The sequence below is a fragment of the Leiobunum rupestre genome, chromosome 6, assembly GCF_980474605.1.
Source record: "Leiobunum rupestre chromosome 6, qqLeiRupe1.1.hap1, whole genome shotgun sequence".
Lineage (NCBI taxonomy): Eukaryota > Metazoa > Arthropoda > Arachnida > Opiliones > Sclerosomatidae > Leiobunum > Leiobunum rupestre.
In genome coordinates, this window is record NC_143389.1 from 56,513,688 (window position 1) to 56,536,032 (window position 22,345).

General features: G+C 39.2%; 1 protein-coding gene across 1 annotated transcript; it reads right to left on the reverse strand.

Moving 5' to 3' along the window:
• Positions 1–9,840: 9,840 nt before the first annotated feature.
• On the reverse strand, positions 9,841–11,191 carry ND-B14.7 (NADH dehydrogenase (ubiquinone) B14.7 subunit). Its single transcript, XM_090178267.1, has 4 exons — positions 10,990–11,191; positions 10,385–10,480; positions 10,204–10,323; positions 9,841–10,135 (listed from the first exon to the last, which is right to left on the reverse strand). The coding sequence occupies exons 1-4, from the start codon at positions 11,072–11,074 to the stop codon at positions 9,936–9,938; spliced, it is 501 nt and encodes a 166-aa protein (XP_090034393.1). The 5' UTR covers positions 11,075–11,191; the 3' UTR covers positions 9,841–9,935.
• Positions 11,192–22,345: the final 11,154 nt, after the last annotated feature.

Sequence of the window (22,345 nt, forward strand, 5' to 3'; positions counted from 1 at the left end):
ATTTTTCGGAGGGCTAACCTTTTAGGTCAAACGTTCAAACACCTAAAGAGTCAGAACTTAAAGATTATATTCCCTATATCTGTGACATTTTTCTCATTAATTTCATTAATCACAACTTCGAGGCGCACTGGGCTCTGGAGTCGAGAAACCCGAAGATTAAAGGGACTATTACCTTCAAGACGACCTTTAGGGGCGATCCATACATTTCCTTACAAAACTTACTAAGCTGGAGCGCTTTCAGCGTCAGATATATATAAAGCCAAAAGGTGGCAGCGGCAAAAAGTGCCACCTTAAGGGGGTGAAAAGAATCTAGGGGTAGTATTCCCTTTAACAATTGTCACTTACCGTTTGAGTGACTATCCTCAATTCTTCAAATATGAAACGTTCCAACTTTGCTCGATTTTGATTAATAAATATGGCTAACGTACGTATTTTGGGGATTATTTCAGTAAACTCGACTCATTTACTTTTGTTGTATAATGTTATAAATACCATTAAGAAAAGTTCCATAGCAAAACAAAAAGAATCCCACCTAGTTTTCACGGGGCAAACCAAATCCAACCCGCCCGTTACAGCCCGTAGTTTTTCAGTATATTACGTGGACTTGCGAAATAACATTATTACTCCATTGACGTATTCACGAACTGTCTTCGACGATTGGTCATTTCGTAGGCTGTTTACAACTACTACACTTGGGTTTTGAAATTCTGTTTTCAACCATCATCCAGCTTTGATCGTTCCACGCTAAATAAATGATCATCCGATTTTTTATAATACTTATTTGGTAGCCTGGCGTTCACCAGAAGTAAATGAACTAAAGTTATCAAACAGCCTATAGAAGTATAATTGTTGAGACATGGTATCGCGCTTTAGTGCCATCCGTTGTCAGAGAGGCGAGAATCGTGACTCTGGCTAAGCAGCCCTTTGCGGTGTGCATAATTATGGTTAATGCGTTTCGATAACTCCGGTTCATTTACTTCTGCTTTTACAGGGTTAAATGTTTACGTGGAATTAAAAGTGTTACCGCGTGCTTCTAAAAAAGGTTGCAGCAGTGGATTAAACATGTACAAGAAGTCCACTGCTATTTACCATCATCTAATTGTTCGAACGAGTCAGACTCATCACTGGAACCCTCAATGTCCCAAGACTCAGAGTAGACCGCTTGAAGATTTAAAGCTTTTACCATATTACTCGCATTATCAGCACAAACTGTTACAATCTATAGGAATATTAAGAATTTTACCTTATAAAACAAACCAATTTCAAAATATTTGATAAAATAATAAGATAATAAAGTACCTGGGTTGATTTCACGCCTATAGGTCACGAAGAATTTCTTCAACTTTTGCCAGAATATTTTCACCAGAATGTGCAGCTTCGAAGTGCGTGAATGCGAGGGTGCGATTTTGGAGCTCGAAGTTATCGTTGATGAATTGGCATTTAACGCCTAGGACGGCTTCCCTCGTTCGTGCACTCCATAAATCCAGCGTTGGGTGTAAGAACGACACGTCCTTAAGCAAATCCTTTAGTTTAGTTGATATTTCTTCAGAAACAATCATTTACAAATCCCTCGTAACAGTCCGCCGACTTTGAAGGTTAATTTGAGGCAAAACATAGCCACGAAAGCTTTAAAAGCCTTTCCTTCGATGAAGCTGAGTGGAAGACCATCGATAGCGACTAGGTCAACCGTGGTCTGTTTGAAGCGCAGTTGCTGGGCAGACGTCAACGGGACCTTCTCGATTTGTTAACATTTTACTAGTTCACCGCGACTTTCCAAACTGTCACTATGTGACGAAAGTGCAACGTCCCTGTGTTTTTTCTATAATATTCAATGAAACATAATGTCCGATCTTGTAAAATATATAAAGGCTAACGGAGAGGGTCCAGGCAAACTGGCCGCCTCGGCAGATTGGGTGGCCTGCTGTGGGGCTGCGGGCCTCCGTATGAGGGCACGGCTGACCCATCTCCCGGCCTTTTGGGGTTCCACCGGGATAACCGGTGCCAGCTGTGCCGGGTTACGCGGGCTGCTGTATGCCCGCCGTTCCCCTTTAGGCGCTCTTTCCAATGGGGCTTGGTAGCAAAGAGTATAAAAACTACGTAACCTAGAGATATAATGACGGTCGAAAGCAGTAAAGGAAGTTGTAGCAACCGGGGGGGGGGGGGGAGGCACTCAGTGAATTTGCACTTCAAATTTCGGTACCGCAACGCCACTACGGCAGTATTTAGTACAATAAATAATAAAACCGGAGAAAAATGGCAGTTACGGTGTTGCGGAGGTGCTAAATTTGGCATTTTGGATATTTAATTGTCTAATATCTGTCAATTCAAAAAAGTGACAGTAATTGGTTACTGTTTCGTGATTTTTTTAGTTAGAATTTGTGGATTCGTTGTTTCGGTGTTTATTTTCAAAAAGTGAAGAATAAGGCGTTTGTTCTCTAACGTTGCCAAGTCCTAAAGGTAACCAATTCCTTAAGGAATTTTCAAGAATGTTGAACTAAATCAAAATGATTGCCACTTAAAACTGCCGTAGTGGCGCTGCGGTACCGAAATTTGAAGTGCAAATTCACTGAGTGACTTCCCCCCAGTTGCTACAACTTGCTTTACTGCTTTCGACCGTCATTATATCTCTAGGTTACGTAGTTTTTATACTCTTTGTTGGTAGGGTGTCGGTCGGCGTTGCCAGAGCATCCGCTCTTATTTCCACTGCTGTGTGCGAAGTGGGGGATGGTCGACCCATTGCTGCACCTTCCGCTGGGTTGAGTGGCTTTCGTCAAAGGTGCGACCTTTGGTAGTGGGGTTCTGCTACCCATGCTGGTTTTGTCACCTGTCTGGGTCTGTGGACGCTGGCGTAGGGCATAATGATGACAGACCTCCGGTGGTGTGGTTTGAATCTTACCAGGTACACTGGGCTATAAATCTGATGCACGCATGTATGTATATGCTGCTCCATCTCCTCTCTCGCTTTCATGACACAGTTTGCAGGTTAACAGCTTGTTTGGGCCAGCGACACCAGTACCGGTAATAGGTATAGAACCGTTATATTTGAAAAACTTATTAAGATTGAACTTTCCGAAATTCCCCTTATTGAATTTCGCTATAAAATTTAGACATTTTACTAATTTCAAATTGTTATCAGCAATTAGTTCTCGTGTTTCAGCAGCGTTACTCGTGGAAGCGCCATTAAAATCGATGGCTTCAGCCATCACCGACTATCGTGAAATGATGAAGCCAACTAATTACTTAATGGCTTGCATTCGTAAACACGTATAATAAAAAGGCAAAAGGTCTACTAATTTTTTCAAAGAGTGCTCAGTAAAAAATCGCCACGTGATAGCGAATTAAGAGATGGGTAATATTTTTACCAATAAAAAAATCTCGACATTTTTGGTTCTCTTAATTGAAGTCTAAACGTGTTTCTGTAGTTGTTTTTTAAAAAGATAATAATTTTCAATGACCACATATTTGATAAAACGTTTTACATGCCATTAAATATTTATTCGTCAGATAACAACGGTACTTTTGTACTTCGATCGCCAATGAAATGTTCACGTTGTGAACGCTGGTCAAATATCATTCTAATATTAATTCACGACAGTAATTATGGAATATGAATCGGGAATTTTATATTATTTTTTGGTCATTCCTAAAATTATTCAAGGACAATTCTTAGATAGATATGGAGCAAAACGTAATTTTACGAAGCGATCTCCGCAACCTATTTAGCTAAGCGTGATGTCTTATCACATTCATTCAATTATTTCGAGAACGTACTTTTCCAGGGAAATATTATTTTACTTTTTTAAGTAATATTTCGTGCTCGGATCTCTGTTTTTCTTGTTCGTGAACAAAAAGTGCCCATCTTTGGGTAGAATAAATAGAGGTCCAAACAAATCTGGGATTCGCGGGCCATGGATATCTCTATTCCCGACCCCGCGTTATAAGCTAACCTTATTATAGGCCTACGCAGTATTTTTACCAACCTTGGCCGTCGCTTGAATCCTCCTAGATATCTCCATCTATTTTATTTTATATAGTCAGTTCGCAAGTTGAAAAAATCATGCGCTTTGTGATAAAAGCATGAAAATTTGTATACATACATTTTTTTATATGCTCAATCGATTTAAGACGGGAGGCCATCCGTATCTATTACGTAACGGCCGTAAAAAGTGATTAAAACGCGCCGTAGAGTGCAAAAAACACGTAAAGTTAATTAAACGTAAATTTAAAATACTATTTTTCAAATCGGAAATAAATCAAAATTGCAAAGAAAAATATGTATTCTTAAATTATCGGACCTTTATACATTATTTATCGAGGTTAGTAATTTCTCAAATATAACAGTTATTACTTAATTTACGTTACATATACAAATACCTGGAATTCAAATATGTTACATATTAATCTAAAAAATATCTTTAGGGTGGCTCGATTTGCTCTGACCATCCTTTTTGATCAAAAACTAATTGAGATATAATTTTGAACTTAGATCCACTGAATTTTATTTATTTATTTTTTTATTGATTTTTGACCGCTAGGTGCTTGGGAACACTTTTCAAAAATAAAGTTGTAGAACATACTTGAAAACCTACATATTATAACGTTTGTTCGATCACAAACGAACAATTTTTCCCTTAGATAATGAGGTCAGCAAAATATCAAGTACGCCATAGCAGGCCAAAGGGTTGTTTTACAAAGCTTAGTTAAATTAATTGTTTTTGAGAATAATACGTCAACAAACAAGTGAGATAAAGATAAGCTGGTCTAATTAGACCGACTAAATTTGATTTTTCTTAGTTGATTTGTTCAAAGGTTTAATTTAGTTTTAGTATTTAAACCAAAATAACCCGAAATGAAGCGCAGTCTGAGTCTTGCAAGTTCTACTATGCCTGTGCATTCCGCTGAACAGCGTGCTTAAATGATCGAATTAGTTTTGGTGAAGCCCATCGAAACGCTCGTAGGGGTATGTCAACTTTTCAGATAGCGGTATCCTGACAGATTTCCCAGTCACAACACCGTTCTCGAAGCTGTTCGATATTTCCAGAACCATGGAGATGTCAATCCAATATACTGAGGAGGCAGTTGTCAAAACATCGACGAAGAAGAGCTAGTTTTAGCGTACTTCGTGGCATATCCTCAAGCAAGTATTCGAAGTGCAAACGTGAAATTGGGTTTTCGCAGAATCCGCTTTTGGAGTATATCCTTCACGAGCACAATTTCCATCCTTATCGAGCAACACTTTATTAAGCTCTCCATGACGGATATATCGTTCGTGGGTTTGACTTTTGTAACTGGTTAAGCAACATGGACATCGAAACTCCTAATTTTTTTAATCTGCTCTTGGTGACCGATGAGTGTTGGTGTGAGAGACGGACCATTTAACCACCAAAACAATCACATGTGGAGTGATGTGAATCCACGATGGGGATTTCCCCACGACCAACAACAACAATATTTCGGTTAAACGTGTGGGCGTGTCCGGTCGGAGATGGGGTCATGGCTCATTTTTTTCGGCCAAACCGTCTAAATGGGCAAAGTTAATTATCCTTGTAACAGAATGAAATTAGAAGACACTCCTCTGGCCAACTACGGACGACTCTGGTACCAACATGACGGTGCGCCTCCACATCAACCTCGAGCTGTAGTAGGCCGGCCCTTTACGCTGAATTACAACAATGATGGATAGGATGAAACTGAGCAATCCAAAGGCCTCCAAGGTCGACTGACCTCACACCGACATACTTCTTACTGTGGGGTTTCATCAACGATCATGTCTATGCGATGCCTGTTGAATTAAGTTAGCGTATCATCGATGCTTTTCAATTGGCCACTCCCGACATGATCCAGCGTGCATTCCAAAGTACGCTTCATCGCGCAAAAACATGTATCGCGGCAGACGGAGCAATCATCGAACCATATACCGTTAATGTCGCAACCCTTTCGTTACTGGCCCTAAATGGGTTAGAGTGTGCAATAACTGGTGGCTTAACCGGGGAGTTGGGGTCCGGCTCTTGTAACCCATAAGGGCGGTGATGCACTGGGAAATGTTAGCTCTGATCAAATGGTCCTATCTCCACGGCCGACTTGGGTCAGGTTTGGGCTGGAAACTGAGCTTCGGTACAGGCTAACGGAGAGGGTCCAGGCAAACTGGCTGCCTCGAAGGATTGGGTAGCCTGCTGTGGGGTGGCGGGTCTCCGTATGAGGCGCAGTGGTCCCGTTTCCCGGTCTTTTTTAGTCCACCGGGATCTCCGGTGCCAGCTGTGCCGGGTTATGCGGACCGCTGTGGGCCTGTAGTTCCCTATGTAGGTAGGGTGTCGGCTGGAGTGGCAAGAGCATCCGTTCTTATTCCCACTGCTGTGTGCGAAGTGATGGGTTGGTCGTCACATTGTTGCACCTTCTGCTGGGTTGAATGGCTTGCGTCTAATGTGAGACCATCAGTAGTAGGTTTCTACTACTCATGTTGGATTTTGTCACCTGTCCGGGCTTGTGGACTCTGGCGTAGGGCATTATGATGATAGTCCTCCGGTGGTGTGGTTTAAATCTTACCGGTACACCGGGCTATAAATTCTGACACCCTTTCGTTACTTCGATTAAAAGTGTTTTTTTAGGTTGATTGGAAAGTACTTGTTTATCTTCCTCTCACTTGTTTGTACCAAATAAATGGTTAACTTATCGTACATGTTATTCTCAAAAACAATTAATTTAACTAAGCTTTGTAAAACAACCCTTTGCCCTGCTATGGCATACTTGATATTTTGCTGACCTCATTATCTAAGGGAAAAATTGTTCTTTTGTGATCGAACAAACGTTATTTGTAGGTCTTCAAGTATGTTCTACAACTTTATCGTTGAAAATTGTTCCCGAGTACCTAGCGGTCAAAATATCAATAAATAAAACGTGAAAACGTATTCGTGTTTTCAGGGATTTGCAATTCAAAGCGTTCCTAACTAAATACGCAAACCCTGAAAATTTCAAAATTATATCTCAATTAGTTTTTGATCAAAAAGCCTGGTCAGAGCAAATCGAGCCACCCTAAAGATATTTTTTTAGATTAATATGTAACATATTTGAATTCCAGGTATTTGTATATGTAACGTAAATTAAGTATTAACTGTTATATTTGAGAAATTACTAACCTCGATAAATAATGTATAAAGGTCCGATAATTTAAGCATACATATTTTTCTTTGCAATTTTGTTTTATTTCCGATTTGAAAAATAGCATTATAAATTTACGTTTAACTTTACGTGTTTTATACTAAAAACCGATCAAGTAGAGAAAATTTAAGAAATTTCTTTTATGGGTGCCCCCTTAAACAAACCCCTCTCCTTCTCATACGAACGAGTCAGGTGGACAGGCACTTTTTCGGGGGGTCGTTAGAGTAGGACGGCGCATTTTAATCGCTTTTTACGGCCGTTACGTAATAGTTACGGATGACCTCCCGTCTTAAATCGATTGAGCATATATAAAACAAGTTGGCAAGCCAAAATATACCGATCCTCGGAAGAGTTTCTAATTTTCAGTGAAGTGTACAATGTATCCGTGGTTCTGTGGCCCGGTACTAACGCAAATTGAACAAGTTGGCAAGCCAAAATATACCTCTCCTCGGAAGAATTGTCCCTAGTGGTATTAATTTCTCGAGATAACCCTTAAAGACATATCTCCGCAATTTAGAGTTATTTGTTAAAAATGCTATCCCAGTTCTATCCCGCCCGGTATAAAATTTTAATTATAATTAAAATAATTGAGACGAAACGACCAATTTTAATTTATTCAGAATATCATAAGTTAAGTAGTTACAACAGTAAGTTAGACGTACTACAACAATGCACAATTGAATTAAACCCTTTTACAGAACAAGTTTATCAGTTAAATATAATACGAAGCAAATTTTAATGAAAGAAATATCTACAGAGGCTTTTTGGAATTACTCGCTTACGAAATACTTGCCGCATCTTTAACGCTCATTTTATTTCAACACTCGCCCTTGATGAAGATACCGTAGATATCTGGTAGTGGACGACTCGTTCACTTCCTGTTGACGTTGTGACACATACCACATGAAAAAGACCAATGCCGTCCAATTTCCAATATCATATAATGACTCGCACACCCAAGAAATCATTGACTGCGTTAGAAATCGTAGATATCCAAATATCCACACCAAATGTATTTACAAGAAGCAAAAACCTTACCATCAACAAAGCACAGAGAGCCACTTGACTAACCGCCAGCTCTTAAAGCAATTAACGTTAAATTATCTCCTTTGAATTAACAGAACTATACATAGGTCGTTAAGAAAGTGGACCACCCACCGGGTCTACCCTTTAACCCTCTAATCTCGGCTGACTGCGCTAAAACAAGATTTAACCTTTAAAAAATACCAGATTAGGCCTTCATAAATTCATTAATAAAAAAAGACTTTATTACCTATTATGCTTACGATGCCTGTCTTAATTTCAGTGAATCTAAGCAGCTATCGGTGGTTCTGTGATAGAGCGCTCAACTGCCAAGCCGAATGGTCTGGGTTCGAAACCTGGGTGGCGCATTTGTTTTTAATCAATAGAGAAACGCTAAATTAGAATTTCTTCGATGCAATAATTTCAATTTCAATTAAACCAAAATTTCGTACTCTATTAAATACGCTTCCGATAAAGCTGAAGGTCTAATTTTCAATAAAGCGTTACAAGTGTCGGTGGTTCTGTGGTAGAACGTCCGCCTGTCAATCAGGAGGTCTCGGGTTCAAATCCCGCCCGATGCGATCGCAAATTGATACTAAGACGAATACCGTGTACAACTGGTGGAAACCCTGCCATTGGACGTTGAGAGGTAGCATTACACTCAGCACTCGGTCCGTCCCAAAGTCATTAAGAAGAAGTTGGAGAGAAAACGCCCATATAAACACAACAGGCTCAACATGCACAACCATCAGAACACAAACACAACAAATTCAACACTCACAACCTACGCATAAACATTACTAAAACGTAATACACCAAACCGTCACGACGGTGAGCGAAAAAACACCATCCAAACCAAACCGCAAATGAATCCGTTAACGCTCACCGTCACACGGTGGTTTTGCCAACCCTTTGAGAAACTGCGTACGCAGTGATTACACTTTGCACCGAAAATGCGAACGCGTTCGCAGGCCTGACAGACCCACAGACAGACCCACCCACAGACAGACCCACCCACAGACAGACACGGTCGTTGTATAACCCCTCCTAGGGGACTTTGTCCCCTCGGAGAGGTAAAAATATTTATACTACACCCAATGACAACCAAAACGGGCCCTTTTGGAAAAACCTTTTCCCTAATTCTAAGAATCTGCGTACGCAGCGATTACCCTTTGCCCCGAAAATGCGAACGCGTTCGCAGGCCTGACAGACAGACACGGTGGTTGTATAACCCCTCCTAGGGTACAAAGTCCCCTGGGAGAGGTAAAAATGTATGTATAAAAATTTTCATGCTTTTATCACAAAACGCACGATTTCATCAAAATCTTACAATTTGCAACCTGGCTAATATGCCTTTGGTTTGGTATTAGGTGAAATAAATTAGTTTTTTTTTGCTCTTGGATTATTAAGAGTTAGGGCTTTAAAGCCTTAACAGTTAATCGGAAATAATTTATTTCTCTTTACTTCTGCGCATAATGCAAGATTTTTAAGCTCTTTTTTTTATGGAATCTTAAGATTCGTAGGTATAGTTATCATAAAGCTGCTCACAATCATTAGCCCAGAGCATTTCAATGACTATGCTATCAGAAGTAAATAATACTTTTGCCAAAAGAAAATTAATAAACTAACAAAGACCCAATTTTCTAAATAAAATGTAAAATACTCAACTTATATGTTTTTAATATACAACACTACAGGAATTTATACACTTGATATAATAATTTTTCACTATTTCAAACTGAGAAATCACATCTAGTTTAATCATCATCTGGATAACGTGGAACATCCTTCAATACGTTCATCGTCCAATCGCTTTTGTAATAAAATGTGGGAAATTCAAGTTTCTTCTTGTCCAAGCCTCCTAAAAGTTCATGGTTATGTTGAACTGCATACTTCTGCACAATTCCAGCAACTCCAAAACCCAGAGCGCAAACAATTGCTAGAGAAGTGCTTCTAACTATACACATTAACAAATTATGAAATTAAAAAAAACTTAAGACAATAATTAAATTGTTTATAGTTTACATTTAGCACCAAATACTGCTCCAGCACAGGCTCCGCCAATGGCATAGTTTAAAACGTCATCTTTCTTCCTTACTTGGGTGGAAATGCAACTTACACTTGCAAATGTTGCAGCAGATAAAACTATAAAGAAATTGAAGGTCATTAATTGAATGCAACAATTACCCATTTGCATCCTACATACCAAAAGGGGACACACAATATCCAAATCTACCAACAATTGGCATTAATCCTTTTGGGTGACTATCCATCAAAATATCCAAGGCAGCATATGCAGAACCTTAAAAAGGATAAATATATTTAAAAATGTTGTAAATCACTACCAAGGATAAAGAGCAAGACCAATCTTTCAATAGCAATTTCCAAAGGAAGCTCTGAGAGTGCTCTGAAATCGCTAGCAAACTTGTACCATGGAGATATATTTCCAAAGAGTGAAATTAAGTTATTTCCCAGTGAAATACGAAAACATTTTAGGATTGCCCAATAGCTGCCCGAGTTGGCGTTTCCAGGGGAGATTGCCATAAAGCAATGTTAAAGCCAATCTGTTGAATTGTCGAGTTTTCAGATTACCTTCCAGTTGCTATTTGTTGAAGCAGGTAGAACGTGGAATAAGCTAATCTCATCTGAGATCGTCAGTGGAGAGTATAAACTCATGACCAAGCGGTCGAGATCATCCAGTGGGAAGCGCTATCTTGGATTAAGAATATGTTACATATTCTTAATCCAAGGCGCTATAGCCTATAAGTTTTCTTCGGAGCCTTTGTTCAGTATCTAAACTAGTAAACTTACCCGCTAATGTAGCTTTTTTTATTAAATTCCATGCTTTAAGGGCACAATCTTTCCCTTCAGGTGTATCGTAGTATTTATAACTCATCTTATTATTAGTATATCTTAAGTCAAAATAAAATAATTATCCACTATTCACGATCCATAAGATCTTAATTAGACCTATCCACTGTTCAAACTTCAAGGTCCGTCGAGAAAAATCCGAGTTTTCACTTAATGCCTAAAGCAGACGATAAAATTTTACCGCAGCAGTGTTGCCATTTCGGTCGGGATTGACCTTTTGTACTTGACAAGGTCATTCTTCGCACAGAAGGAGCCATAGAGATAGAAAAGAAATAGAGGGAAGATTACCGCGTTAAGGCACCCCTGTTTTTGACCGGGAATATTCATCCCCCCCCCGCGCATGTATGAAAGCGGAGATGGGCAGAATTTAAAACGCCATCTATCCTTTCTTTGTTTACATCATATGACAGTTGATTTTCAAAAAGGCATAATGTATTTCATTTCACCGCGCGTCGATGGCGTCACGTAATCTGCCCATCTCATGGCTTCCTACATTGGCGAAAAGGGGGTCGGCACTCGCGGTCAACTTCGCCAGATACAATAGTGCCTCTATTTCTTTTCTATCTCTATGGAAGGAGCTCACTGGTTCCGAACCATTGAAATCCCATAGGTAACTAGAATGCTGCCGTGTAACTGGAAAACAGTGGCGGATCTAGGGGTAGGCAAGGTAGGCTACAGCCTACCCGTAATTTTCTAGGGGGCCCCGCCGCCCAAAATCATTTCCATCTACAATATGGTTAAGTGTTTTATGAAAATTTTGTAAAATGGAAATCAAAATTTTAGCTTATAAAAAACATCAAATTCAATTTATCGGAACGTTTTTTAACGTTAAGTGCGGGGAAGGGGGCGGGGCAGAGTGTAACGCGACTGGCCGGGACTATTTGTGTTAACCCCAGTGCTTCCACTTGGACGATCTCATTTCTCCCTCTGTCGGTTCTAATAAATCCCTTTTTATCCCTTTCACAATTTTTTTTAACCAAAACAATAATATTTATAATTTTTAGGCCTTATATAAAGAAAAAATTCTTAAAAATATTTTAAAATCTATGACACACTTCCGAATCCCAGTTTATTTCATTGGTTGATTCCAGTAAAGGTAGAGTAAATATTTCTAGCGAAAATTAGGAAAATTCCCAAAATCCTTAATTTTCGAAAAATCCCTCAATTTTCCCATTTTCCCTCTCTTCCAAAATGAAATCCCTTTTAGGTCTGAAAATCCCAAAAAAGGGATAAAATTCCTCAAAGTGGAAGCACTGGTTAACCCCCTTTCTCGCCTTTGGCTTTCGCTGCCAGGTGCACAGAACACGCGGAAGGGACCAAATACTTTTGGTCGGCTAGCACAAGAAAGAGAAATATTCGTGGTAATGTTTCCCCCGATATAGAATAGAAGACGGGGAGATAAGAATCAAAAGGCGCATAGCGCCGCATACAATAGTGCAACTGCCCCAAGGTTTGTAGAAGCGCTTATCGCAACTGCCCAGGCCCAACCTGTTCAACTAGAAGAGGGGAGAGCCTGGAGAGGGGGGAACGGTTTGTGTCTTTATAATTTTGGGGTTTTACCCGGTTTTCAACACTTTTGCGATATTTCGTGACTCTTTATCTCGACGACTCGTCGATACGGGCCATCTTTCGTTCCATTTCGTTTTGTGTTACAGAACAAGTTAGTAGTCTTATTTTTACCTCTCCGAGGGTACTATGTAACCTAGGAGGGGTTATACAATCACCGTGTCTGTGTGTCTGTCTGTCTGTGTGTGTCCTGCGAACGCGTTCGCAGTTTCGGGGCAAAGCGTAATGCGTACGCAGTTTCTTTGATTTTAAATTGTGGCAAAAGTGCCGTGACGGTGAGCGTTAACGGATAATATTGGCGTTTGTAGTTTTTTTTTGTGTTTTGTTCGTCAACGCTCACTGCCGCGACGGTTGTGCCTTATTAGTTGTTTTCGAGATGTTGCGATTGTAATGTAGATGTATATTGTGCATTTGTGACGTGTTGTGGTTTTGTGATGTTAGTGTTTCGTTTGCGATCTACTCTCCAACGTCTATGTATTGACTTTTAAAACGGACCGATTGCTGAGGGTTACGATAAACGTCTCAACGTCCATAAGGTGGGGTGTCCACCTCGTGAACATTTGGTGGCACCAAATGTTCACGTTATACGTCCTATTATCAAATTGCGATCGCAACGGACGGGTTTTGAACCCGGACCCTCCTGCATGGTAGGTGAGTGCTCTACCAAAGAGCCACCGATGCTTGTTTATAACCGCTGTTTTTAGAAAACAGCCTTGATAAAATCCTTTCCGCTGTTATAAAGTTATTAACGTCACTTAATCCTATCAAAGATAATTTAATCTCGTACCCTAGATTCGAAATCACTCTCTCGCGCGTTGCCGATAGCGTTTACCCACTTCCCGCCGGAACTCAGAAAAAATTCGCTCCATGGTTTGCGCCTTACCGCAACCACGGCCAACTTTGATGTCTCGCGCATCTCTCGCGCTACGCGAACAGTGCGTGATCTTAGTTGGCCGTGCCGCAACCGATGGAGCCCAATTTTTCTGAGGTCACGTGCCGGAAAAGGGTAAACGCTTCGTAAAGAAGCTGTCAATGGGAAAGCTCTCAGTTTTCGAATCTAGGGTACGAGTTTAAATTATCTTTGATCCTATACCGTTTTATTACCTCTCCGAGGTACTATGTAACCTAGGAGGGGTTATACAATCACCGTATCTGTCTGTCTGTGTGTGTATGTTTGTCCTGCGAACGCGTTCGCATTTTCGGAGCAAAGCGTAACCATTGCGTATAAATTATATTAATCTTATATTTAATTATATATTTATAAATTATATTAATTTTCTATTTAATTATATATTTATAAATTATATTAATTTTCTATTTAATTATATATTTATAAATTATATTAATTTTCTATTTAATTAAATATTTATAAATTATATTAATTTTCTATTTAATTAAATATTTATAAATTATATTAATTTTCTATTTAATTAAATATTTATAAATTATATTAATTTTCTATTTAATTAAATATTTATAAATTATATTAATTTTCTATTTATTTAAATATTTATAAATTATATTAATTTTATATTTAATTAAATATTTATAAATTATATTAATTTTATATTTAATTAAATATTTATAAATTATATTAATTTTATATTTAATTAAATATTTATAAATTATATTAATTTTATATTTAATTAAATATTTATAAATTATATTAATTTTATATTTAATTAAATATTTATAAATTATATTAATTTTATATTTAATTAAATATTTATAAATTATATTAATTTTATATTTAATTAAATATTTTAGTACTTTAATGTAAAATTTGATCGTGATCAGGAATTGAGCTCGGGTCGCATTGTTACAATGCGGATAGTTCACCGCCGAGCCATTGACTTCCTTAGGGAAAATATTAAAGTAAAGGAACCAATATGATAAGGCGGGTTTTTTACTAAACGGATGAACACAATATCTGTATATATTGTTTATTGAACTTTGTTTTTAATTTTTGTGAACTTGTTAAAGTCTAAATATTTTACGTATGAAAATTTAAAGGTCAAATCTTGTTTTAGCGCAGTCAGCAGATAAAATGGTTAAAGGGTAGAACTCGTTAGTTTTTTGTAATTTATTTCGTTTTTCAGTCTTTTTTTTTATCTATTGCGTGTGTGTTAAGCGTATTAGTTTTCAAGGGTAATAGTTCATTTATGAAGAAAATATCGAGTTGTTTACATAGTGGTCTTGGTTTTTAACTGGGTCGTCATTACTTCGTAATTTATTTTAAACGTTTTCTCGACCGATTAAGATGTTTAATGCAGTTCATCAATTTGGTTCGTTTGTTTTATTTATAAAGAGCCCTAACTATTCCGTCTATGGTCATTTATTGATATACGAGCTGTCAAGGGGCTTTCTGTGCTTTGTGAATGGTAAGTTTTTATACGCATCTGCCTTGATCCACGCAAGCTCAACCCCGCTATAAAACGAAAACATTTTCCGGCGCCGACGCCTCAAGAAATTTTTTCCGGGCTACATGGCAGCCGACTATTCACCGTCCTCGACGCAAAGAGTGCCTTTTGGCAGGTGAAACTAACTGAGCAAAGCTCCTTTTTATGCCCCTTTTCCACTCCGTTTGGAACATTTCGCTACCTTCGCATGCCCTACGGCATCAGTACGGCGTCTGAGGTCTTTCAAGAAGTAATGTATACCATCTTTCCTAGACATGAGTTTCCAGATACATACATCTCTACTGATGACTTTCTACTGAAGGCGAAGGATGATCTACACCATGTCCAACTCCTTACTGCTGTTCTTGAATGAGCACGCGCGTCCGGTCTGACGTTCAGTAAGAAGAAGCTTCAGTTGGCAGTTCCCAGAATTAAATACTTGGGCCATATCATCAGCCCAGAGCAAATAGAGATTGATCCCGACCGAATCAAGGCGATCACTGAACTCCCTCCCCCTCAAGACAAACGTGCGCTTCAGCGCTTCCTGGGTATGGTTAACTACATAACCCGATTTTTACCATCATATTCAGAAACAGCCGCTCCTCTACGGGACTTACTGAAAAAGGACAAGGAGTTTCAATGGACCGCCAATCTACAAGTAACATATGAAACTCTAAAACATTTACTCTCTTCTGCTCCTGTCCTTGCAGCCTTCAACCCGCAAGACGCTGTAGGATCACAGTGGATGCCAGTTCTGAAGGTATTGGTTCTGCTCTCCTACAAGATGATAGACCGGTCGAGTATGCGTCCACAACTTTCACTGACACCCAGCGCCGATATGCGCAAATTGAGCGTGAACTCCTTGGACTTGTTTATGCATGCGAAAAATTCCAATATTATATTATGGGGCGACATGTGGACATTGAAACCAACCACAAGCCCCTGACAGCAATAGTACATAAACCACTACATTTACTCTCGCCACGCCTGCAAAGAATGGTAATGCGCTTATTACACTTCAATTTTTCTTTGACATATGTCCCAGGATCTAAGTTGAAGATAGCCGATGCTCTTTCCCGTGCTCCTTTGTCACACAAGACGCTCAATACCACGGAGATGGAGGGGCCCTACGTTACGATACATACCCTGACATCCCTCTCGGAAGAGAAATACTCTGCACTCCAGCAGGCCATACGAGATGACTCGACTTACCAGACGATCTTGACGTATATTTACGATGGCTGGCCAGCACTGCACAAACGAGTTACAGTAGATGTTTCTCCTTATTGGCCATACCAGGAAGAACTCCATGAACAAAATGGCATTATCTATCGGGGTACGCGCTTGGTCATACCTCCACTTATGCGACAGGACGTAATGAAGCAATTGCACTCGGTCCATCAAGGTATAACTGCCTGCCTTGCGAAGGCTAGACTACACGTTTTCTGGCCGCAGATCACAGATGACATTACTAGGTTTATCAAGGGCTGTCAAATTTGCCGTACCCGCGATCCGGCAAACTTCAAGATTCCGGTACATCCTCATCAAGTTCCTGCTCTTCCCTGGGAAACGGTAGCGACGGATCTCTTCCAGCTTGACAATTCAAAAATGATAGTTCTGGTAGACTACTTCTCAAAGTTCATAGAGGCACAGGAGCTACGAACAACTACGGCTGACTCGGTAATAAACTTCCTAAAGCCTCACTTTGCAAGGTATGGTGCACCTCAACGTCTAATTTCTGATAATGGTCCTCCGTTCTCGTCATACAAATTTAAAGATTTTTTATTAAAATGGGGCGTACACCATATTACCAGTAGCCCTAACTATCCCAGATCGAATGGCATGGCCGAGCGATCTGTGCAGACAATTAAGAATCTCCTGACGAAAGCACGAAGGGAAGGCCATGACCTGCAATACGTCCTTTTAGAATACAGGACCACTCCCGTTGGTAAACTTCCCACACCAGCGCAGATGCTCATGGGACGCCAACTACGAACGAACAACACTACCTCAACCGCAACGCTCCAACCACAATTTCCGATCGATTATATCAAGGAACAACTGGATCACAGACGCCACTCCATGATCAAAGCCGGGGAAAAACAACGACACCCTGTTCCGCTTCACTTGAAAGTAGGAGACAATGTATATTATCAAGTTTCGCACAAACTTTGGGAGCCTGCACAAATCATAGCGGAGGCGGAAGAGCCACACTCGTACGTCATCAGGACTGGATCAGGCAAAATCTTACGAAGGACGAGGATACACTTGAGACCTGGGCCATTGAAACTACCACATCTTGAACCTGGAGCTTGCGGCACCGCACAACCCACATATTCGAGAGTAGGGCTCGGATTTTTCTGATCGTTTCAACCGGTAAATTCAGTTAACCATGATTAATCGGAAAACTTCCAGATAATTTAACGGTAGAATCTCGAGTTTGTTTATCAACTAATTATATAGTTTGAAAAAAAAAACATTATCTTGATCGCAATAAATTCACCGCCGCCTTACTTTCCCCGAATGTATTTTTTTATCATGAAGCCGATATGAACTTTTATTTAAATAAATTTGTACACACTTGTTTTTTTTAAGAGAAATAAGATCAAATTATAACTCTTCGAAATATTTACGAATTAAATATTTACCGAAAAAAAGCAAATAGTTTTTTCTGGAAATATAGACCATATTTCTTCGTTAATCAATCATATTTGTTGTTCCGGTTGCGATGTGCCTCGACTAAAATGTAATAAAACACTAATGGAAAACTCGTATTAGTCTACCCATGGATAATAGTCAACTACAACTACTTTATCTATTTTTATAATAAAAACCATGGTTTAGCAAATAATATAACTATGTTTTCATCTGGTGCTGCTAGTATCTTACACTTAATTCCGGAAAGGATGGATAGATAAATCACGAAATAAATTGAAGTGTCAATGCTGACTAATGAAACGGTGAAATACATTTTATTTAAACAAAATGGATAAAGTTGGTCATAAAATTCCCTTTCTAATCTGGGCCGCGGAAGTCTACAGACATCTGGCCAGAGCACAATATAACCTGTGTCGTTTGCGCAGTTTACTAAAATACGGAGCGACGTTTCAGTGAGACGGGCATTTTTGGTCCTCAATGCCCCCACAACGCGATTGAGTGACCAGTCCTTACAAGCACCCGGGTACAAGTATCGCACTTTCAATAATCAGCCTTTTCAGTTTACATAGAGCCACGTAGTGGCAAATGCAAGAAGCTCATAAACTGCTGGATTTTCATCTGCTAAGCAGACGCTTTATGGAAAAATCGTCTGCCTAGCAGACGAAAATCCAGCATTTCATGAGCTTCTCGCATTTGCCACTATGTGGCTCTATGTAAACTGAAAAGGCTAATTACGTTTCTTTCTCCACTTCTGAAATAATATCCTTTTAGTAAGCTATGGAAATTTTATTTCCTTAATAGACAACATAAGTAAGGACTAGTAAACGTGTAGGGTGAATAAATATAGGAGTTATAGTCTTACAAGTTTACTCATTTTCTCCCAAGTTAATTTTTTCTACGCTTAACTTCCATAGTGTGCGTATAGATAATGTCAACAGTAGCAGACGTTGTCGTAGACAAATAAGTTACACGTAGAAAGGAGTTCTTCATAGTCCTTCAAAGAAAACAAGTGTCGGTTGCACACAGCAAAGCTATACGATATACACTCAGTGGCGTAAATAGCACCCCCGCAGACCTCGCGGCGCGGGGGGGGGGCCGAGAACTAGGGGGCCCCCAAACGTTTATGATTGAAATTGATGCTTCTTAAAAGGACCCCGAGTCGTTTTTCTAGGGGGGCCCCGGAGTTCCTAGTTACACTCCTAAAAGTTGCCGCTGGTAATTATTGTTATATTATTTATTGGCTTATATATGGGGCGCCAAACCGGAAAAACTAAATAACATTTCTAGGAATATTTTAACAATTCTAGGAATATTTTCAAACTTCTAGGAATATTTTCAAACTCTAGAAATATTTTCAAACTCTAGGAATATTTTAAAATTACCTATCAATTTTAAAAATCGTATATATTTTAAAGCGTTTCCTAGTTATTTTAAGAGAGACGCGGGAGAGAAAGCAGCGCTTGTAGTTTCCAATCGGAGAGTTGAGTGTGAACACTGTAAAGGCTAGCTATGATGGGATGGTACTTGTACCGTTGAAGAAGTGGTACTTGTACCGTTGACCATAAATTTTCTTGAGGTGAGAACACGTAGAGCTCAAGCATCCGAGTTCAATTAGGAATTAGGAGACCAGGTTTTCCGGAGGATACCCGTAAATCAGATCGCTTATTGAAGGATGCAGATTCGGACACTAGATCTTTCAGTGGAGGCTTATCATCAACGGTACAAGTACCTCTCCATCAACGGTACAAGAACCATCCCTGCAATGGTACAAGTACCATCCCATCAATGGTACAAGAACCATCCCATCAACGGTACAAGAACCATCCCATCAATGGTACAAGAACCATCCCATCAATGGTACAAATACCATCCCATCAATGGTACAAGAACCATCCCATCAACGGTACAAGAACCATCCCATCAATGGTACAAATACCATCCCATCAATGGTACAAGAACCATCCCATCAACGGTACACGAACCATCCCATCAATGGTACAAATACCATCCCATCAATGGTACAAGAACCATCCCATCAACGGTACAAGAACCATCCCATCAATGGTACAAGTACCATCCCATCAATGGTACAAGAACCATCCCATCAACGGTACAAGAACCATCCCATCAACGGTACAAGAACCATCACATCAATGGCACAAATACCATCCCATCAATGGTACAAGAACCATCCCATCAACGGTACAAGAACCATCCCATCAATGGTACAAATACCATCCCATCAATGGTACAAATACCATCCCATCAATGGTACAAGAACCATCCCATCAACGGTACAAGAACCATCCCATCAATGGTACAAATACCATCCCATCAATGGTACAAGAACCATCCCATCAACGGTACAAGAACCATCCCATCAATGGTACAAATACCATCCCATCAATGGTACAAGAACCATCCCATCAACGGTACAAAAACCATCCCATCAATGGTACAAGTACCATCCCATCAACGGTACAAGAACCACCCCATCAATGGTACAAATACCATCCCATCAATGGTACAAGAACCATCCCATCAACGGTACAAGAACCATCCCATCAATGGTACAAATACCATCCCATCAATGGTACAAGAACCATCCCATCAACGGTACAAGAACCATCCCATCAATGGTACAAGTACCATCCCATCAATGGTACAAGAACCACCCCATTAACGGTACAAGAACCATCCCATCAACGATACAAGAACCATCCCATCAGTGGTACAAGAACCATCCCATCAATGGTACAAGAACCACCCCATTAACGGTACAAGAACCATCCCATCAATGGTACAAATACCATCCCATCAATGGTACAAGAACCACCCCATTAACGGTACAAGAACCATCCCATCAACGGTACAAGAACCATCCCATCAATGGTACAAGAACCACCCCATTAACGGTACAAGTACCATCATAGTTCGTCTTTACAGTGTTCACACTCAACTCTCCGATTGGAAACTACAAGCGCTGCTTTCTGTCCCGCGTTTTAAAAATATTCGCTGAAAGATCTAGTGTCCGAATCTGCATCCTTCAATAAGCGATCTGATTTACGGGTATCCTCTGGAAAACCTGGTATCCTAATTCCTAATTGAACTCGGATGCTTGAGCTCTACGTGTTCCCGCCCCAAGAAAATTTATGGTCAACGGTACAAGTACCATCCCATCATAGCTAGCCTTTACAGTGTTCACACTCAACTCTCCGATTGGAAACTACAAGCGCTGCTTTCTCTCCCGCGTTTTGCCGAAAAATATATTATGTCCGTAAAATATGTAGGAAACGTCTCTTAAAATAACTAGGAAACGCTTTAAAATATCTATAGAAAGTCTATTAAAATATATAGGATTCTTAAAATTAATAGAGTTTGAAAATATTCCTAGAGTTTAAAAATATTCCTAGAGTTTGAAAATATTCCTAGAGTTTGAAAATATTCCTAGAGTTTGAAAATATTCCTAGAGTTTGAAAATATTCCTAGAGTTTGAAAATATTCCTAGAGTTTGAAAATATTCCTAGAGTTTGAAAATATTCCTAGAGTTTGAAAATATTCCTAGAGTTTGAAAATATTCCTAGAGTTTGAAAATATTCCTAGAGTTTGAAAATATTCCTAGAGTTTGAAAATATTCCTAGAGTTTGAAAATATTCCTAGAGTTTGAAAATATTCCTAGAGTTTGAAAATATTCCTATACTAGAAGTGTTAAAATATTCCTAGAAGTGTTAAAATATTTCTAGAAATGTTATTTCGTTTTTTCCGGTTTGGCGCCCCATACGTTTCAGCCATGGTTAATCGCAACAATTAAACGTGAAAAATTTATTTCAACTACCTTGCGCATAAGTTTTAAAAATCGGTTTTTTTTAGTACGATAAGAAACCAAAAGTCTAAAGATTTTTTTTCCGGTAATTGATAAATATGAATTTTTTAAATATTACCAACTATAAATAATGAAAAACTCACGGAAGATAATCAAATAAAGTTTTGGCCAAAAAGTGATAGAATAATTTAATTTTTTGGTTGAAAAAAAAAACCTTAGGTGAATTTTAGATTATTGGATAATAGTTGAACTAAGAAAAAAACTATTGAACATATTTGCTAATAATTACATCAAAAGATAACTTTATTTAAAAAAATATACGTATTAATCAAATTATACAAATAAAATTGATCGAAAAATATTAACAACATTTTTATTCAAAGAAATATTTTTCGAAAAAATTCGTTTGTGTCTTAGTTACGGTTAAAAGTTTACCGACACCGAGCCCTATTCGAGAGTGTCATACCAGCAACCAAAATCGCCCTCATATGGTCAAGGAGGATAAAATCATGCCCCATCTTTTATATTACCATCCTGTCGACCACGAGTGCCAACGCCGGACCAACTCAACCAGATAGAGGAAGACCAGCGAGAGTCATTAACTCCAAGTTTCCCACCAGCTGCAACGAATGCATCTCCTAGCACGATGGAAGATCGTCCGTGTTCAACTAACAGACCGGATACTTCAGAAGGGAGTCCTCGACCCGATCAGATGTCTCGACTACTCAAAAGGAGTGCTGCTCCTTCGGCTCCAGAACATATTCCGGTTTCACCATTCCCGCCGATATGTCCCCCCTTTCCACGAAACCAATCAGCGCCGAATCATCGGGATTCTACGATTGAACAGATC